Below are 19079 nucleotides of genomic sequence, written 5' to 3'. Positions count from 1 at the left end.
GAGCCGCCTGGGGTTCGGCCGGCCGCGATCCCACCCCGCCGCCGCGGCCCCAGTTGCAGACACGAACACCTCCTTGGATGATGGCCCCGCCCTCCCCACCCCGCCGCGCCCTCCCGGCGCCCCTCCTCCGCGAGGAGGCGCGACCCGAGCGAGGCCAGGTGGGCCGGGCCGCACCGCGCCCCGAGGCGGCCTCGGCCTCCCGCCACGGGGGGCCCACAGCCAACAATAGGCAGCGACAGGGACCAGGAGGCCGAGGTAGAAGAAATATGGACTTTAATGAAGATTCTTTCCCTTTGGTATAAGTGAGACCCGTGAAAACATCCAAACAAAAAGAAAAGAAAAAAAAGGGAGGTGAGGATTTAGATAGTCCACGCTCCCTTATCCACAAGGCCTAATGACAGAGCAGGGCCGGCTCCTCTGTCGTTGAGGCAGGACCCGGCCTGGAGAAGGGATTCAATAACTGCAGGTTTTAAGTGTCCCCAAGCCCCCGCCCCCGCCCGCCCCGTGTGAAACTAACATCCATTCAGCCAAACTTCTGCCTCCCAGCCTCGCGGTGGGAGGTCCAAGTTTCTCTAGTCCTAGCTCACACTCGGCCTCTGGTCTCTCAGAAAAGATAATGCTACCGGCAAAGGCCAGGGTGAGGAAAATGCCAATAGTTGTAAAAGGGCTTTGAAAAGTAAAAAAGGTGATGTATAAATCGATTATTATCATTTTGTGCTCAGGAATAAGCTATGGAAAACAAATTAGTAAAGTAAATCTACAGCCCTAAAATATATGCATATAAAATAAAAAACGCAGTTCCAAATCTACCGATGGTATCTGGGGATTGTCTACTGCTTTAGAGTCTCAGTACCCCTGTTCCCACCTCCACAAAATCCACCTAGGATGACACTTCAGTCATCCCCCCACCACCCCAGCAGGGGGAGGCAGGGCAGAGGCTACAGGAGGAAGGGCTGTACTTTGGCTCTAGAGTATAACATGCATGCAACATGGGGGGGGGGGATGGACTTGCCAAATGTATATATAGACCCCCTGGGGTGAGGGGCCCCACCCAAGAGGCACTGAGCAAGAGGCAGGTCCATCTCCCCACTGGCTGGGAGGGGGCTCTGAGGCAATCTCTAAGAGCTGCATATCCCAGTGGAGAGGGGACAGCTGCCACTCCTGCCTCTGTTCACCCAACCTAAACGGGAGAGGGTACTGAGCAAGGAGAGGACGGGGTCCCAGAAGCCAAGGTGTCAGCACCCCCATGCTTGACTTCAGGGGCCCAAGAACTCTTTGCATAAAATATCTTCAGACCTAGCAGATGGTCAAAGGCACAAAGTTTAAACGCTGGGAGGGAGGGTTGTTGAGAGGGGTCTGGGGTACCCTGAGCCCAGGGGTAGACTAAGGGTGTGATTCATTCCCCTTCCCTGGAAGGGTGATTGCTCCACTGGGCCTATCACCACAGGACATTTTCCATTACAAGGAGGCACACTGCCCAGGCCTCCAGCACCCACCTTGGGGAAGGGGGTATCAAGTTGGCACAGGAAAGGCCCAGGGAAGGGGGCCACTCTGTACATTAATACTTTGGTGAGGTTTGGGGAGAAGCAGGACTCTACCCCTGGCTCCTGACTCAAACCCTCTCACTCAGCTGGACGCTGAACCCAATGTCCACACTACCCCCATCCCTACACAAGGCCAAGCCCACAGAACACTCCCAAGTGAGGTCCTGAGAATTGGACAATAGGGTGGAAGGGGTCGCAGGGTATCTTCTAGGAGAGAGCACTGGGACAGATCACAGTTTCCGCTCCACAGGTTGCTGGAGACACAGTTCGCTGCCCGCAGAGATGATGGGCAAGTGATTGTCCATGTGGTAGCTGATGAGGTGACTGACACTCTCAAAGCGGTGATCCTTTGTCCGAACCTGGGAAGTGGGAAGGGAGAAGGTCAATTCAGGTGAAGAGTCAAATAAGACCTCAGTCCCCAAAGCTGAGGAAGCTGGAATGTTCAAGAGGGTTGAGGCAGGAGAAAAAGATGGCAGAAGCGGGAGGGCCGTCAGTCCTGATCATTGAGGCTTCTCTAGAAAGAGAAGCTGGAGATAGCCGTGGGAATGGGCAGGTCAGTGAACTGGGAAAAGGCAGAGGGGACATCAGCCCAGAAATCATGAAGCTGAGGGATAGCTACTCCTCCCCTGACCTGGAAGAAGGTGGTATGTCTCAGAAGAGGATACACAGTACAAAAAAGACATGCAAAGGAGGCTGAGGTTGCTGTAGAAAAGAGACCAAAGTTATGAGGGGCAGAGGGACAGTGCAGACAGGAGACAGAGCACTGGTCTGAGCCCTGAGTCTGGAGAAGCTGGGGAGGCCCCTGGCTCCTCTTGAGAGAGGAGATTTGGGGTGCCTAGCCTCTAACCATCTGACATTGAACATCACAACCTCTTAAGGATGGTTTTCTCATTTGTCAAAAGAGGGACTCAGGTGACATGTGCACCTTCCAGCACTCATGGGCATAAAGTTTGGGGATTGGCCGGGACTGAAGGGAAAACAGCTCAAGTTCAGGGATGTGAGAAGGGAAGGAACCCTAAGCCACTAGAGGGGGAATGCCAGGCACCTTGAGAGCAGGGGAGGCTCAGATAGAGGTGCCCAGCAGGTGAAGTCTAGAAAGCAGTGAAGCAGGAACAGGGCTGCACAGGAGGGTACTGCACCTTCCTCTCTGCCTCACCCACCCATACCCCTGCGATACTCACCACACCCTCAGGGTCCACCAGTAGCAGGTGCTTGGGCTGCCCACTCTGCAGGCCAGTGAGCACATACTGGCCAGGCGTGGTCGTGCTTTCCCGCACCAGGAAGTCCCCGTTGAGCTGTAGCAGTGCCTCGGCCTCCCGTCGGCTCAGCTTCCCGTGAAACCAGGGCTCCCCTCGGAGCTGCTCAGCCATGGCCACCAACTGGGGAGGTGGAGGCACCCGCAGGGCATCTTCAAAGGGCTCTGGGGGTACAGAGAGAGGGCTAGAAGAGGCAGCTGGCACAACACATGCTCAAGAGCCAGACCCTCAGGGAGGGGAGGCCAGGAAGAAAAGAGGAGGAACCAAGTGAGAAGACGCAGATGCAGGAAGGAGAGGGGCACACTCACTCATGTCAAAGAGGTCTCGGGGTGCGCTGCCATTGACGGCAGGATTGGGGGGCCCGGCCCCACCGCCTGCTTGTCGTGCCTTGTCTAGGTTCTGGACATTGACATAGGAGGGATCATCAAAGAGCTCTCTGCCTGCTGAGGAAAGGGAGGCTTTACAGTGATCCCCGCCCTGCTTCTCACACCCCACTCTGCCCCTCTCAGCTCCCTTCATACCTGGGCAGGGTGGCGGGGGCAGCATCTGTTTGCGGGCTTCTGGGTCTCCTCCAACAGGCTGCCCCACTGGCTGAAGGGACAAAAATAGGGTGAGACCAGAGGCCCTAACCAGACGCTGCCTTCCTGGGCCCAGCCCACCTTCATGCAAGCAACTTACCAGCGTGGCTCCCAGGTGGCTAGGGGTCTGGGCACTGGGTGGAGTGGGTCGAGCAGCCCCCTGGGGGACTCCTTCCCGAAGCCTCATGTCCACCACCCCCCCAAGAGGGGGTTCCTTCCCAGGGAAGTCATTATAGTACTGATGGTCAGGTGGCTCTTCTTCCTCCTCATCCCAAGCTGAGCCATCAAAGCCAGCCATCCTGGGAGGGACAGGAGGAAGAGAAGAGCATGGGTAAGAGGATGGAGGACAGAACAGCGGTCACATACTGGGCATTCCCTGAGGGGTAGGCCTGAGGCTGGGTGTTTCATATATATAATCATTTCATCCTCCTGGCAACCCTATAAGGTAGGTATTATTTCCTTCTTCGATTTTATAGATGAGGAAAATGAGGATCAGGGGTAAAAGGATTTAGGTCTCACAACTAAAAGGTGGTGGAGCTGAGATGTGAATTCAGATTTGTCTTTAAAGTCATGCCCTTGATCATTAAGCTGTCTCCCAAGAGGGAGGGGGAGCAGTAAGTACCGGGGAGGGGGGTGCTCCAGAGTCGTTTAACCTCCTCTAAATACTCAATACTACTGGTCTGAGGTGGGAAAGGTAAGGATCTCAGGAAAGAGCCATCCTCCCTCACCCAAATTCTTGACGGCTTCTAGAGGCAAGAAAATGAAGAACTAAACTAAATATGGAGAAATGCACAAAAGGACAGACCAGCAATGAGATGGCTGGGAAAAGAAAAGCCCATCTAGCCAGGGAAGAGCTGCAGCGTGGACGTCCTGGACTACAGCTCCACCACGGGCACACGACAGGAAGAGGTGGCCCTGCAGCAGGCAGGGCCTCGAAAGACCTTCCTGATGGCCACAGGAAACTTAAGAATAGCAGGAAGTGGGAAGCAGGGGAGCACAGGTTATTTCCTTCCCTGCACCTCTCTGAGCTCAAGTGTGGGAAGAGCAGACCTACTTTTCCAATTCCGGTCTGGGGCCCAAGAGCTGGCCGCCCCCCAACCCTGGCCCACTCACCTGTCATGGGGGGTGACCAGCTTGGGCGGGTTCCTGAGGTATTGTTTGAAACGCAACTCGAAGGCCTGGCCAATGGTGCTGATGACGTCCTGAGCAAGCCCTTCGGGACACTCCAGGATGTGGCAGGCTGGGGACACAGCAGAGGCCGTCAGGGAGCTCGGGGGCAGCGTGGCCAGGAGGAGGCGCAGACAGAGGCCCTTGTCGTCTGTCCTCCGCAGCCAGGAGCCGCCGGGTCCTGCTCACCTACCTCTCGGACAGCTGGCCCCACCCAGTGCTCCCCACCACGCCTCACCTCTCTGATTCACCGGGTCTTTGGCAACATAGGCGACATACTCGGCTGTGTCCTGGGGTGGACAGAGTCAGAAGAGGCCAGTTAGCTAAATTTCATAGCCCCACCTCACTCCTGACCCCTCAAACCCAGTCCTCTTCAGATATCACCTCAATCCTAGCACGCTCTATTCTCTAGCCAGTGTCTTTCCAACCCCTAGCCCCGTACTCTTCTCCCACCACCCGTGCTCCATTCCCCAACTCACCGGGTCCCCGCCAGACGCAAAGGAGATGGATTGCATGTGGTGGTTGGCGATGATCTGAGGGTTAGGGCAGGGGATGGAGAAGGAAGGGAATGACATGTGTCAGGCAGCCTCAGGGCCCACTGGGCGCCCCCCACCATTGGCCCAGGACCCTGGGGTCCCAGTCTCATCCTTTTGGCTTCTCAACCCATGTCCTCCTAATCTCTTCCTTCCCTACCGTCCTGATGCTCCCAAGCCTTCTGTCCGAGTTTCTTGCCCTCATAACCGGGTCCTCACTTAGCCCTCCCATCAATGTTTCTGGTCCTGCCGCCCTAGTCCACCAACCTGTTTGCAGTCTGCGGCCATGAGGTTGAGGCTGCTGGTGGAGACGGTGAGAGTGATTGGCATTCCAGCAAATTTCAGGTTACTCCTCCCCAGGATGGAGCTGAGTGGACGGCTACAGGGCTAGGGAAGGGCCCAAGGATCTCAGAAGCTGGGGGCTCCCCGCACACCCCTGCCTCCTGGCCTCCTCCCCGCACGCCCCACACCAGCCTTCCCCCTGCTCCTCCACCTCTCCCGGCAGCGCCCCTAGCCCCATCGACCCCAGCTACCTTTCTCCTCCTTGTTGCCCCCTTAGCACCCGGCACAGCGTCACACACCAGACTGATGGCCTCCCTGGGGAAAGAGGGGTACTCAGACCCACGGCCTGCCTCCCACCCGGCTGGAGCTGCCACAGGGCTGGGGGAGGGGAAGGCCAGGCCAGACTCCAGGGGCACTCCAGGCTCTTTGTCGTGGCGGATTGAATTAAGGGCCTTTAATATTTGATGACACTGAGAGGCCGCTTCCTGGCTGATTGGGTTAGAGCCTCAGTGGGTCTGGGCCCACCCCCTTCCAGCTACCAAATGTCCCATCCCCTTCCCAAAGGCAGCAGCAACCTTCCATCTACCCCCATTTTCCACTCAAGCTCCAGCTGCCAGCTGCCTCTGCCACCTCCCCCACAACCCCCCAGGCTGCATAAGCAAGAAGGAGCCAGGTCAGAGTTGCCTCTCTTCATTGAGACTTCGACTCCCTTCCCTAACTTTCTCTCAATCCCCTTCACCACCCAAAGATGAGCCATCACTAGTGCCACTGCCAAGTGACCCACTCCCCCCTCCCCTCACAAATCCCAGGACCCCCACACTCCGCCCCCCGCCCCACCAACCTGGTGACCTGAGTCCGGGTGTTGAAGTCCAGGGCGCGCATTGACTGCAGGACCTCCACACATCCCATGTACTGAGGGGAGGGACGGGAGGAGAACAGTCAGCCGCCTCCCCCCACCTCTTCACAAAGAGCCCCAGGACTCTTCCCTGCTTGTTCCGTAAGGTTGCAGAAGTTCTGCCCACTGCCCGTGGATACATCCCACGACATGCAGAACAACAGGGTGAGGAGAGAAGGCAAGCTTGGGGGACCTCATGCATGTGGGAAGAGAATTCGGAGGGGAGTGACAGGCACTGGGTGGGATGGAGTGACATCTCCAGAAAGGGGGAGGAGACTGGAGGGGACAGTCAAGAGTCACTCATTCCAACACTTACTAAGGGCTTGTGCTGGGCTTTGTGCTAAGCATGGCAGGGTGGGGGTGGGGGAGTCACAAGAAGGAAGGGGCCCCAGACAGAGCTGGAAGGGAAGGGGCGAAAGAATCAGAGAAGGGGCAAGAAAGGTTTAAGAAACAGGACACAGAAACCAAAGGAGTTGCTGGGGAAGAGCAGGAAAAAAAAGACTAGTGAGCAGAGGAACTGGAGGAAGTGGGAGGGAGGATGTTCACTCACCCGAACCAAGTAGGAAACCCCGGGTCCCATGACTTTGTCGTTGGGATGCAGCCAGCCCCGCGTGGGCTTATTGACAAAGCTCCCGTGGCGGGTCCACTCCTCGCCCCCCAGCTGGCCCCCTTCCACCCGAGTCCTGCGCCCGCCGCCTCCACTCAGCTTGTTCATGTCCTGGAGGAGGGGCAGGGGGCCTGAGTCCGGCATGGCTGCCCCTACGATCCCCTCCCCATCCTCGGCTGCCCTTCCTGGCTCCCCCTTCGGCCCCAGGCGCCCCCCAGCCGGGTTGGCCAGCTTCAGGTTGCTCATCCGGGGGAAGAAGGAGCACAGGGTAGTGGGACTATCGTCCCCAGGCAGAGGTGGCAGCATGGGCCCCAGAGACGAGGCTGATGGGGAAGGCAGCTCCTCCGGTGGGGTGGACCCTGAAGCTCCCTCCTCCAGCGATGACAGAGACTCATTCCGAAGTGGGTTGTACTTGGGCTTGGGGGGCAGGAGATCCATGGCTGGAGTGAGAGGAAGGCTGCTGCCCAGCCTGGCCCCCCTGCCAGTCAGGGCAAGGGGGCCAGGCAGGGGGCATCCCAGGCCCTTAGCCTGATCGGACCTCTCTGGCCCAGGGATCTCAAGGGTCCTGGGGAGGGAGAGGGACAAGTGGCTCTGGCTCCCCAGGCTCAGACCCAGAGAGTTTCAGGCCCCATCCCCGCCCAGCGTGGAGCCTCTTCTCTAGCTGTGAGGAGAACAGGCTGGACCTAGAGCTGACTGGCTCCTCCCCAGGGGCGGGGAGCTAAGGGGAGAGACCAATCCCGAGGACAGTGCTGACTCACAGGCTCTGAGGGGCTAAGCCTCCAGCACTGCCCCAACCCAGAACTCTTACAGGGCAGAGCGATCCATGCCCGCCCCCCCCCACCCCCACCCCGCCCCGGTACAAACAACAAGTAATCTGGAGAGGAATAAAGTGGGAGTGGGAGTGGGAGGGAAGGATGGAGGAGTGAGAAGGAAAGGAGGGTGGCAAGAGGAGGTCTGCATCAATCCAAACCAGACATAGGCAGGCCAAAGGGAGCAGGAAACTAAGGGAGGGCAGCGGGGGGAATAAGGGAGGAAACAGAGGCAGCTGGGGGTGGGAAAGGGAGGGGATTCCTGAGCTCAGCAATTCCCTTCCTGTCCTAGTTGAACACTCAAACTCCCTCCTCCTCCAGCCCCGGCCACCCCCGGCGACCCCCCACCACTATCACACATGGGGTGGCAGCCCCAGGGAGCCTGGGCCATTAGCATCCTCTGCTACCACAGCTGTGGAAGGAGCTAAAGAAATGGGAAAAGGAAGGACGTGGTCCCAGTGGATGCAGGGAGGGGCCAAGAGGAAGGGCAAAGCTGGTGAAGTAAGGGGAATAAAGTCCAACCTGGGTGGTACATCAGGGAGCCACCAGGCAGGAGCTGGAGCAGAGGACAGGCTGGTGGAGGCTTGTTCTCCATGCATGGCGCCTACCATGCCAAGGAGCAGCGGCCCATGCCAAGCACTCTTCTGTCCCCCTTTCCACAGCGAAGCAAGCTGTCAAAGGTAGAAGGGGTGGGGGCGGCCAGGGCATTGACACTAAGGTCAGCTCCCTGGACCTGCGGGTAAGCTCATACCCCTCCTCTTGCAGTAGTGACTGGGAAGGGTGCAGGTGTCCACCACAGAGCATGATGCCCCTCACGCCAGAGGCAGAGTCTGGCTGGAGGAAATGGGAGAGTGCAACAGTTCTCCAAGAGAAGTGGGGGCTACAGGCCATGAAGGGACAGAGGGGGCACAAGACAAATCTGCTAAGGAGAAAGGGGTGCCAGGAGAAGGACTGAGGATGGACACAGGGAACAGTCCCAAACCCATTCCTTCCGCCCACAGCTCTGCTCCACAGCTCTGCTCAAGGGGGCCATAAAGGAAGTTGGAAAGTGACCCAAAAAAGTAGTTGTAAAAGATACATATAACCCCCCAGGCTCACCGCAGAATTACCTATCCTTAAATTTACTTCAGAATATAAAAAGATGCAAATTATCATATGATTATAGCAATGAACAACACTAGCACTTAAAACATGTTAGATACTGTGCTTATCACCTCCCACTTAGTCCTCCAAGGAGAGCTTTGCCACTCCATGCACCACTCCCGAGAAGAAATTCTATCACTCTGTTTCCTAAAGACTCAGCGCCCAGGCATAGAGAGAATGAGGAAAGTATTCTGCCAAAGCCTCACACCCCCATCACACACACACACACACCAGGATGTCCTCATCTTTAGAGGTGGGCATTCTATGGGTGCCTGCAGGATCCAGAAGCAGGGAATGACCAACAGGTGTGAGCATTGTTAGAAAAGAAAGAGGAAGTAGGGCTTTTTAAATTTATGTAGGAAGAAAGGAGATTGCTACTGGGAATCCGGGTGACTGGAAGAAGCTGCGTGTGGCTTCTCAGCCCAGCAGGGAGGAGGAGGCAAGAGCGGCGGAAAGTAGCAGGAAATGGCGAAAGCTCAGGAATGTTTCCAGAAGGGAAGGCTGGGCAAGCGGGACCAGGAGGAATGCCCAGACTAGAACTCCGGTTAGGGGGAGGGGAAGAGCCAGAGAAGTGGTGGGGCCTGAGGAGTCCCTTAAAAAAAAAATCAAACAGCAAAAAGGACACTATTACCTACACCCACTCCAAGCCACCGTTTTCTGGTGGTGGAAAACTTTCTCTCCTGTCACACCCACATGTTACACACCAACAAATCCGTGGCCCTACCCAGCTCCCGACGTACAGGTATGAGACAAACAGCTGTTTCTGGGGTGGAGTCGGTCCTGGGAGTGGGGCTGGGAATCTATGAGCGAGTCTCCCTCCCACTCTCGTACCAAACCCCAAGTCCAGCCCCCTTCAAGTAGGTCCACCCTTGGAAGAGGGTAAGGGAGAGGAAAAGGGCTGCCTCTAATCTCTGACTCCTCAGAGCCAGAGATGTGAACTTCTGACTTCCTACCCAATGGAGCATGAGAGCTCAGGAAAACTGAGCCAAAGTCCCCAAAGAGAAAAAGAACAAGGAAATGTTAAGCAGGTGAAGTTTCTGGGATTGAAGACAAAGCTTCTGAGGCGATGACCCGGGTCCTACAGGGAAAACGCTCCTGAGGGGGCGTGGCCCTCTCAGGACGCGAGCATCAGAGAGACTCCCAGGAGGCAAGGCTTCTGGACAATCAGACGTGGATTAAAGAAGGGGCGGGGCTTCTAAAGGGGAGGAACCCCTAGAGAGGCGTGGCTTCTTGAATTCGAATAGTTCTTTGAGGGGCAGGGCTCTGCCCTTTCGGGAGATAGGCTTTTTGATAGACAGGAGTTGGCGGAGAATCGTCGCTAGGAGGCGGAGTTTCGGGGAATTGGAAGGACTAACGTAGGGTTTCTAGTAGTAGGACCTGGAAGCATGTCTGGAGGTGGGACTTCCAGGAAAGTCGGGCGACAGAGTGGGGTCGGGGACAATAAATAGAAAACAAGTCGGGGTTCGGGGAGCCCCCTGAAGTTGGGAGGTGGGACTTCCGGGGAGGGGGTCGCAGGGGCGGGGCTTATAAGTGAAGACCGGAAGTAGGGTCCCGGGAGAGGGGTTCCGGGGAGGAGGAGTGGGTCACCTAAGGAGAAAAAAAGTCCCAACTCACCAGGGCTTCATGGAGTCTCCGCACCGCACCGCGGGCCGATTTGGTTCCGGATCACGCCACTGCCTTCTTAGGTCGCCGCTCCAACTTTCTCCCCGGGCCCGGCCTCCCTGGAGAAACTTTATTGCACTCACTTCCGGCCTCACTAACCCCTGACCCTCTACCATCGTCCCTCCTTCACCCGTCCCACTTTCCCGTGTCAGCCAATGGCAGCACGAGAACGCGCACAGGAGCCGTGATAGCCAATAAGAGGCCTATTTTTGACCTACGTTTGTTCTTGAGCAACGTAGGCAGTGCACTCCAATAAGGACTCAAGGAGAAGCAAATCTAAGCCAATCGGAGGCTTGAAGGTGGGGTTGTCCCGCCTTCCGCCAGAATGACCAATAGAAAGCGCGGGCGGTGTGTTTGAAAGCGAGGCCAAAGAGGGTGGGAGCGCGTGCTGCTGGGAGTTGTTTGGAGGTTGGCGGTGTGGGGCTGACGGTCCTCAGGCAGGGTGATTATGTCGCACAAGCAGATTTACTATTCGGACAAATACGACGACGAGGAGTTCGAGTACCGGTTAGTGCCGGCGCGGGGGCAATAACAAGGTCGTGAGCTTTGAAAAGTGAGGGCACGAGGAGTTAGTAACGCGGACTGAAGCTACAGAATGGCGCATGCGCGGGAGATGAAGGGAATGGGTGCGAGCAATGAGAGCGTAAGGCGCATGCGCGAAGGGTAGGGTGCGATCGTAAAAGAAACCCTAAAGTGGTAGAGAATTTGGAGTAAGCTCTCCTGTTGGGAGGAGGCGTGGGTGGACGTGGTTAGAGTATTAGAGTGCCGACCACCCTCAGCTTTGCGGGTTTCTGGATCATTCTCTCACCTTCATTGAGCAAATTGAATTTGCCTTCTTGAGACTACTTGTATCATGGCAACACCGTAGAGCCTCCTGGGAGAAGGTGGCAAAGGCGGATCCCGAATTTTCCTCGAGGCTTCAAAGTGAGGGGAGTTCTGAGAGAGCCTGAGTGTTGCTTATTAATTCATGGAAAGGGGGCGTGGTTGCCTGGCTTGTTTTAGGAAGTGGGCTTCGAAGAATTGGAGTGGAATAAAACCGGCCAGGAGCATTGAGAAAAGACTTAATATAGACCTAATAGATTCCCGTCAAATATTTGAAGGGCATCTACTTAGGAAACAGTTACGGAGTGCTTATAGGTTTCAGGTGTTCTACTAAAGTGCAAGGATAAGCCATGGTCTCTGCTTTCAACAAACCTAAAAATCTGTGGAAGTAATGACAGATAGCAGAAAGAAGGTGATAATTGGTATGATAGAACTATGTACAGATTGTGGTGGGAGCACGTACAACTTGCCAAGCATGGTGAAGAAAGGACTCCCTATAGTTTGCATTTGATAAACCCTAAATCCATAATTCTAGATTAGAAAATTAGGGAAGACAAAGAATTCTACAAATATTGGCATTCGACCAATCTATATGAAGCGTAATACTTAAAACAATTGGAAGCTTGCTTTCCTTGTGTTTCTTCAGCCTAGTGCAGGGCTCTGGGCCTTCTGGAGAACTCAGTGTCTACTGACAAACACACTATTTGTATTATTTTTATGCCAAATCCTTGGGAAAGGCCCCCCGGCCCTGTGTGGACCCAATTAACTTTCTTTTCCTCAGCTGTTTTTCTCTACATCTGAACTAGGCTAACTAAAATTAAGTGCTTATAATGTCTTTGCAGGGCTAGAGAAACATCACTAATTTCATCCCCTGGAAGATGTAAGTCTTGGCAGTGATATTTGGTTTAAGAAAAGGGTTTGTTTGTTTTTTTGGTCTAAATAGGTATGGAAGCCAATCTTTATGCCAGGGACTTGTTAAGATGTAAGCTATTTTCAGACATTTAGACTAGAATTGACTCTTTGGGGGAAAAAAATCCCTTTTACTTAGCACAGAGAGAGCATTCAGTACATTTTCATTGAAAATGATGAAGTCTGAATCACCCCAATTCATGTCAGAGTAGTAATTTCTTTGCCATGAAAGGAGACTTATCCTTGGTTAGAAAAGCATGGAGTTCCCCCCAAAGAAGTCTCATGGCACAACCCTTCAGAGTTAGGAAAATGAAGTTAGGATAGATCTTAAAGGATAAGATATATTTCACCCTTTGTTCTGACTCTTCCCTGATAGGCCTTTCCTCTCCGTGAAATTACTTCTCTCCCTTCCTCCTTACAATTCTGTTCAAAATTGCCTTTACTTATTAAGAGTGTGTGTGTGTGTGTGTGTGTGTGTGTGTGTGTGTGTGTGTGTGTGTGTGTGTGTGTGTGTGTGTGTGTGTGTGTGTGTGTGTGTGTGTGTGTGTTGTGGGGTTCCCATTATATTAGGGTCATCAACTAGAAGACTATAAGCTCCGAGAAGGCAGAGTCAATATATCAACAGTGTCTGGAATTTAGGTGCTCATTCACTGGTGTTATTTATTGATATGTACTTTTTAATATACTTTTGTGAGAATGTAGGTATCTTGGCCTTTATTCCTAGCTGCCTCTGCCCCACAATAAGATTATATAAACTCCCTGCCATTACGAACTGGTTTGTCTTTTCTTGCCTCTCTTGGCTTTATATGCAGGCACTCGTCTGACATACTGTACCCAGTACTGATACAGATTCCCCACCTTCCCATGTTTCTGTTACAGGCATGTGATGTTGCCCAAGGACATAGCCAAGCTGGTCCCTAAAACCCATTTGATGTCTGAATCTGAATGGAGGAATCTTGGCGTTCAGCAGAGTCAGGGATGGGTCCATTATATGATCCATGAACCAGGTCAGTGCAATGGCAGAAAGCAACCATGTAGGACTGAGGAAATGAAGGAATGATAAGGTTGCATAACCCAAAGAAATAGGGGGAAAGTGGGGATGATTTACTAGTTTCTTAACTCACCAGCCATCTAGAAAAACAGGAAAGTAAATAAGAAAAAAAAAAAAAGAAAAATAAGAAAAAAAATAAGAAAGTATCTGGGAAGTTCAGAAACAACCTGTCACTGAAAAAACCTCCTTTAATCTCTAATTTGGTCAGAGGATTTTTTTTTTTTTTTTTAAGGCTACATATACACTGGTAGAGGTTATGGCCCCTGCTTCATTCTCCATCAGAAAGTGAATTTGGGGATGTGTTCCAAATAAACCAAGGAGAGTATATTTCTTGATAAGACACCAGACACCAAACTGCCAGACAAAACTAATAAAGGACGCCCCGGGGCTGCACAAACATAGCAAGAGAACTGATACTGACAATTCTGTACTTGGCACACAGGCCAGGCTTCGGGGTCTGCTTCTAAGGCCATATGCTTAAATCTTAATTTAGTTGTAAAGATCTGAGTGGGTGATACCTGGGAAGTGGGAGTGGGAGATACTATAGGTTGTGCATAGGATGATGTGAGCTTGTCTCTTAGATTTCACTCACTCTTTCAGAACCTCACATCTTGCTGTTCCGGCGGCCACTGCCCAAGAAGCCAAAGAAATGAAGCTGGGGAGCCACTTTTCAGCCTCATGCTTTATACAGCTGTCCTCATTTGCTAACATCTTTCTGATGACATTATTATGTTGCCTTCCTGTTTCTCACTTTGATATTTAAAGGATGTTCAGTACACTGTTTGAACGTGTTGGAGACTGCTTTGCTTCTTGAGCAGAACCAACAGGACCATGGCCCAGCCGGACAACTGCTCTTTGGGTTGCAGCCTCAGCTAAGTGTGACCCCCAAAACCAATGTGAGCTCTGTATCCAGCAGAACACACTTGGCAGATGGAGGAAGCATCTAAGAATAAGACCGTGGCTGTTACAGGGATTGTGTAAACTTCCTGTTTTTTTTTTCTGCCAGGTGTTGTATGTATGGTGATTTATGTTTCAATGTGTTGGAAACTTTCCATTTTATTCAAGAAATCTGTTCCATGTTAAAAAGCCTTGATTAAAGAGGAAGTTTTTATAATCTAATTCTCTCATTGTAAAGGTTTTTTCCCCCTCTCAGGGCAAGCATCACATTCACTATCATGGTTCTAATTATATACCCTTCAGTGAGATAATGAAGTTCAGCTCTTTGTTAATAATGAGGTTTATTTCAACATTCAGGTAACTGGTTTTTAATCTACTTTAAGCAGACTTTGCTGTCAAACATCTACTGAAATATATTTCACTCTAACTACAGGCCTAAGAAAGAGGTTATATGGGGACAACTTCATCTCATCAAAACAAATGAATTCTTTTCTTCAGTCAGGGATGCTGCCATTAACGTAGTCCTGATTTTTGAAGGGTACACAAGGGAGGAGGCTGTCAGCCAGAGGCTGCTAGTGCACTCCACTTCCTGACCAGCCTAAGGCTCAGGCACACCTCTGGCCTGTTCACTCCGCACAATGGTTTGGGGGTGTTTTCAGTGGTTCTCACCGTGGCTGAACATTGGAATCACCTGAGTAGCTTTAAAAGTGCTGATGGCTAAGTCATTCCCAGGGAAGTTGACTTAATTGGTCTGGGGTGTGGCCTGGATGAGGGAATTTCAAGCATTCTTACACAGGTAGTTACAGCACTAACCTTTGAGAAAACAGTTGTAAACTGTGGCTATTTGAGAAAACATTTCGCCAAATAATAGTTTACCCTCTACTTTGAACAGAAGTGCTAAGTAAGGGAGATTAATCTTCCCACTTCTGTCTTCCATTCATTTTTTCCTTAGAGCAGTAGTAGTTCAAGTGTGGTCCCTGGACCAGAAGCATCAACATCACCTGGAAACTCCTTAGAAGTGTCCATTCTTGGGCTCCACCCTAGACCTACTGAATCAAACTCTGAGGGTAGAACCTAGTGACATTTTAACAAGCTCTCTAGGTGATTCTGGTGCATACTTAAGCTTGAGAACCCACTGTAAAGGATCAGACCAGAGTTGATGTTTCGGGGAGGGGGGCGGGGCTTGTCAAATATCACCATTACTAAGAAAGATGATGTAGCATATATGGCTTACGTCATTAGGAAAGCCTGACTTCGTTTTTTTAGAGCTGCGACTCTCTTAATTGGAAAAAACACGGGGCTTGTTATTTGAGAAAGAAGGGTCTAGAAGCCTGGCTCTACCATTCACTGTAGTGTTTTGTGGTTGTTGTATGGCATCCCTTCACCTTTTTGAGCCTGTTGCCCATCTGTAAAATGGGCATCATATCTATCTTAGAGGGGTTTTAGGAGAGTAAAATGAGGCCAGGTGTGGTTCAGCAGTCCTCTAAATGAATGAATTTTAGAGCTTTACTACAGAAAACAGTGGCATCAGCATGACAGGAGTGTGATGCTCCAAGGACAATTATGCTTAAAGGACAAAGAACGACCCTGCCTGAAAAAGTTGCAGCGTTACACCCCCTACCGGACTCTTAATCGCCCTCCCCACCACGTTGAGATGGTTACGAAATTCCTGAGCCCACCTGGGCAACACCCACCTGGGCAACGGGACCTGTCCCAAATAAGGAAAGGCATCTGGGCTGTCCCACTCTCACCAGATAGAAGGAAGGTGTATGTGCCTCAGCCAATCAGTAAACGAAATTTTCACCCCGACCATTCTTTTGTTTTCTGGCTGTAAAAACTGATCAATAGCACATGTTCGGGCTTGACTCTGCCAGACTGCTAGGAAGTTGGCCCACTGTTCTGGCAGCGACCCTTCCCTCTAATAAATTCTATCTTCTTTACATTCTGCCTTGTGTCTGGAAATTCTTTTCCAACCCGCGTTCAGACCACAACATTTGGTGGCCTGTACGGGGATCTCCAGGGGCATCTCTTTCCCCACCTCCTCTCCTCATTCCTTGGGACCCTCTGTGAACAGGCAAGTTGCTGTGGAAGCAAAGGAGGAACTCCGACCAGGGCCACAGCCTGTGTGTTCCGAAGCTCCACGGTTCACTTTGCCCCAGTAACTGCCTCCCAGAGCAGGTGAGGATCCCTCTGTCTTCCTTCCGACAGGACTAGGCCAAAGGGTATCGTGCGGGCACGGGTAAGGCATTTAAAAGCCATTAGGGTGCCTGCTGCTTGAAGACTCCCGTGAAAGAATAAGGGGGTCACGGAACGGACCAGGCTATTAGAGCGTCTGCCCCCAGCAAGACAACTTCCGTGCAACGCGAGGCACATTGTGGACAAAGCAAAACACACAGCCCCCAGTCCCTTGGCCACCGCCTCCTCGGTAGGGATAGAAGGTGGAATCCTCAGTCCTCTTTTCTGTCGCTTCTGCTTCTTTCTCCTCAGCTCGGACTGACTCCAAAGGACCTCACCGCCTCTAGGTCGTCCCGGGAACTCCTTCCCATCCCTGAGAGTCTAATAACGGTGAGTCAATTCCCGGCTGGCGTCCGGGGATTCCCCTCTCTGGTCACTGATGCCCTGGCCGCACGGTTTCTCACTGCTCTGGCCACCTCAGTCGGACGTGACAGCTGAGACAGTAAGCATTTTTGTGCCTAAGTCGCACAGAGACATCACTGAGACAAAGAGGGCACATATGCCTGTCAGTGATTTTTTTTTTTTGCCTGTCAGTGATTTTTGCCTTTTTGCTTGTCAGTGATTCTCAGTAGCCCCATTCTATGGCATTGGGGCTAAGAATGGGTTCAGGTACATCTGTCCCCTTAGACTCACCTCTTGTTTATATTCTCAGGAATTGTAAGGAATTTGATCCAGACAGTCTCAAAAAGAAGAGGCTCATTTTCTTTTGTAACACGGCTTGGCCCCAATACAAACTGAGGGACCAAGAACAATGGCCTCTTAATGGGACGCTAAATTACAACATGATCCTCCAACTTGATCTCTATTGTTGGAAACTAGCAAAGGATTCCGAGGTTCCATATGTCCAGCCCTTCATGGCCCTCGGTCAGAATCTGAGCCTGAGGGACTCCTGTCAGATGTGTTTCTCCATTGCCGCTTTAATGCCTCGTCCTCCCCACCCTCCTCCTTCAGCTTCACTACCTCGTCCCTCCCCATCTCCCCCTCCACCAGATATCTTGGATGACCCTTCTTGTCCCCGATCTCCCCAGCCTCCTCCTCAACCTTCTGCTCCCCAACCCCCACCCCTGTACCCAGAAGCAGACCTTCCACCCCTGCCCCACACTCAGTCACCAGTAGCCCAATGCTCTGAATCGAGTCCCGATATGCTTCCCCTACGAGAGGTTGCTAACGGAGACCTAGGTGCTATCAGAGTTCATGTCCCCTTCCCCATGTCTGATCTCTCTCATATTCAAGGGAAACTGGGCTCCTTTAGCCAGGACCCCTCCATGTTCATAAGGGAATTCCAGGCCCTAACTATAACCTTTGACTTAACTTGGCCAGATATCCACGTGGTCCTAGCTACCTGCTGCATCACGAGGAAAATGCCAGGATCTGGGCTGTGGCTCAGGCCTGGGCAGATGAGGCACACGCTCGAAATCCTAATGAGAACCGAGCAGGGGCAGAGGCAGTCCCACGGGCAGACGCAAGATGGGAGATACCAGGAAAATAAAAATGGGCCAGCAGGAGGGCTCACTAGGAGACATTACACGATTACCTGTCTACTAGAAGGTATGAAAAAGGCAATCATCAAACCTGTCAATTATAATAAACTCAGAGAAGTCACACGGGAACCCTCTGAGAATCTGGCCCTTTTTCAGGCCCAATTAGTCGAGGCTATGAGGAAATACACCAGCCTAGACCCTGAGACCCCTGAAGGTCAGGCTGTACTTGCAGTTCACTTTGTAAGCCAGGCATCCCCAAGCATAAAACAGAAATTACAGAAACTAGAGCAAGGGCCACAAACCCCATTTTCTGTCCTACTTGACACGGCCTTGAAGGTTTTTAACAATAGGGAGGAGGCTTCTAGGAACAGACGAGAACTGAGAGAGGAGGAAAAATTAAAACGACACGCTCAGTATATGGCTCTTGCCATTACTCAGTCCCTCCCACAACAGGGACCCACGGGAGCCCCTCTCCCATCTCAGAAACCACCGTGGACCTGCTACCAATGCAGTCAGCAGGGGCACACTGTCAGGAACTGCCACACCCCACCACCCGATATCAGACGCCCTTATCATCAAAAGGGCCAACTGGAAGAGGAGTTGTCCCTGCCGCCCTCAAGCTGGTAGGCCAATTCCACAACCACCCAACACTCGGGGTTTTTCGGTCCCAGCCCCCGTGGGCCGAGGTCAAAACCAATTACCCCTGTCAGTGGTAATTGACTACCAGGAGCAAGAACCGGCTTGCACTGTAGATCTGGGGCTCCTGGATGTGGATGACTGAAGGTGTCTGAGGCTCAACCTACAGGACCCTATGTTCCCCATAAGACTGGAGGAGCCCCGGGTAACCCTGGATGTGGCAGGGGCTAATATAACCTTTCTAATTGACACAGGGGCTACTTATTCAGCCCTGACTTCCTTCTGTGGTCCCACTCGCCATTGTCCCACTGGTCGTTCCTCGATCCTCCTAACAGGGATGGGAACAGGCTCAGCAGGACTCTTAAACTCTATTTTCACTGCCCAACAGCTCTCTCTTGAACTCACACAACAGATTGCCAACCTAGCAGCTCAAATTAACATGCTACAAGAACAAATAAATTCTCTAACAGGAGTGGTTTTACAAAATAGAAGAGCTCAGGACCTCCTAATGGCTTATCAGGGAGGGACTTGTGCAGTGTTAAAGGAAGATTGCTGTTTTTTGGTTAATCAAT

General features: G+C 52.3%; 2 protein-coding genes across 6 annotated transcripts; one reads left to right on the top strand and one right to left on the bottom strand.

Annotated features, from left to right (window-relative positions):
• Positions 1-264: 264 nt before the first annotated feature.
• Positions 265-10574, bottom strand: SHC1 (SHC adaptor protein 1). Of its 5 annotated transcripts, XM_030842087.2 has the most exons (14): positions 10429-10574; positions 8194-8342; positions 6806-6973; positions 6202-6272; positions 5612-5675; positions 5346-5465; positions 5025-5078; positions 4784-4835; positions 4492-4618; positions 3479-3677; positions 3322-3391; positions 3109-3243; positions 2726-2964; positions 265-1903 (listed from the first exon to the last, which is right to left on the bottom strand). In XM_030842087.2, exons 3-14 carry the CDS (start codon positions 6968-6970, stop codon positions 1775-1777), a joined length of 1425 nt encoding a protein of 474 aa, XP_030697947.1. In that variant the 5' UTR covers positions 6971-6973; positions 8194-8342; positions 10429-10574; the 3' UTR covers positions 265-1774. The 5 variants fall into 5 exon arrangements, with proteins under 5 accessions (XP_030697947.1, XP_030697948.1, XP_069900391.1 ...); XM_030842088.2 differs by lacking the exon at positions 8194-8342; XM_070044290.1 differs by lacking the exon at positions 8194-8342 and having other exon boundaries at positions 6806-7302; positions 10429-10562.
• A 272-nt stretch (positions 10575-10846) lies between these two features.
• CKS1B (CDC28 protein kinase regulatory subunit 1B) lies at positions 10847-14361 on the top strand. Its single transcript, XM_030842091.2, has 3 exons — positions 10847-10983; positions 13087-13214; positions 13859-14361. Exons 1-3 carry the CDS (start codon positions 10925-10927, stop codon positions 13909-13911), a joined length of 240 nt encoding a protein of 79 aa, XP_030697951.1. The 5' UTR covers positions 10847-10924; the 3' UTR covers positions 13912-14361.
• The last annotated feature ends 4718 nt before the right edge of the window (positions 14362-19079 follow it).

The sequence above is a fragment of the Globicephala melas genome, chromosome 1, assembly GCF_963455315.2.
Source record: "Globicephala melas chromosome 1, mGloMel1.2, whole genome shotgun sequence".
Lineage (NCBI taxonomy): Eukaryota > Metazoa > Chordata > Mammalia > Artiodactyla > Delphinidae > Globicephala > Globicephala melas.
The sequence above is the reverse complement of the archived record's forward strand: the minus strand, read 5'-3'. Positions and strand labels throughout refer to the sequence as shown.

Coding starts and splice junctions, on each gene's coding strand:
- SHC1 (XM_070044290.1), bottom strand. CDS start 7,300: ATGGATCTCCTGCCCCCCAAGCCCAAGTACAACCCACTTCGGAATGAG. Junction 5,676..6,201: donor ACCCGGACTCAGGTCACCAG/GTTGGTGGGGCG, acceptor CTCTTTCCCCAG/GGAGGCCATCAGTCTGGTGT. Junction 4,836..5,024: donor TTGCGTCTGGCGGGGACCCG/GTGAGTTGGGGA, acceptor TGTCCACCCCAG/GACACAGCCGAGTATGTCGC.
- CKS1B (XM_030842091.2), top strand. CDS start 10,925: ATGTCGCACAAGCAGATTTACTATTCGGACAAATACGACGACGAGGAG. Junction 10,984..13,086: donor GACGAGGAGTTCGAGTACCG/GTTAGTGCCGGC, acceptor TTTCTGTTACAG/GCATGTGATGTTGCCCAAGG. Junction 13,215..13,858: donor TTATATGATCCATGAACCAG/GTCAGTGCAATG, acceptor TCACTCTTTCAG/AACCTCACATCTTGCTGTTC.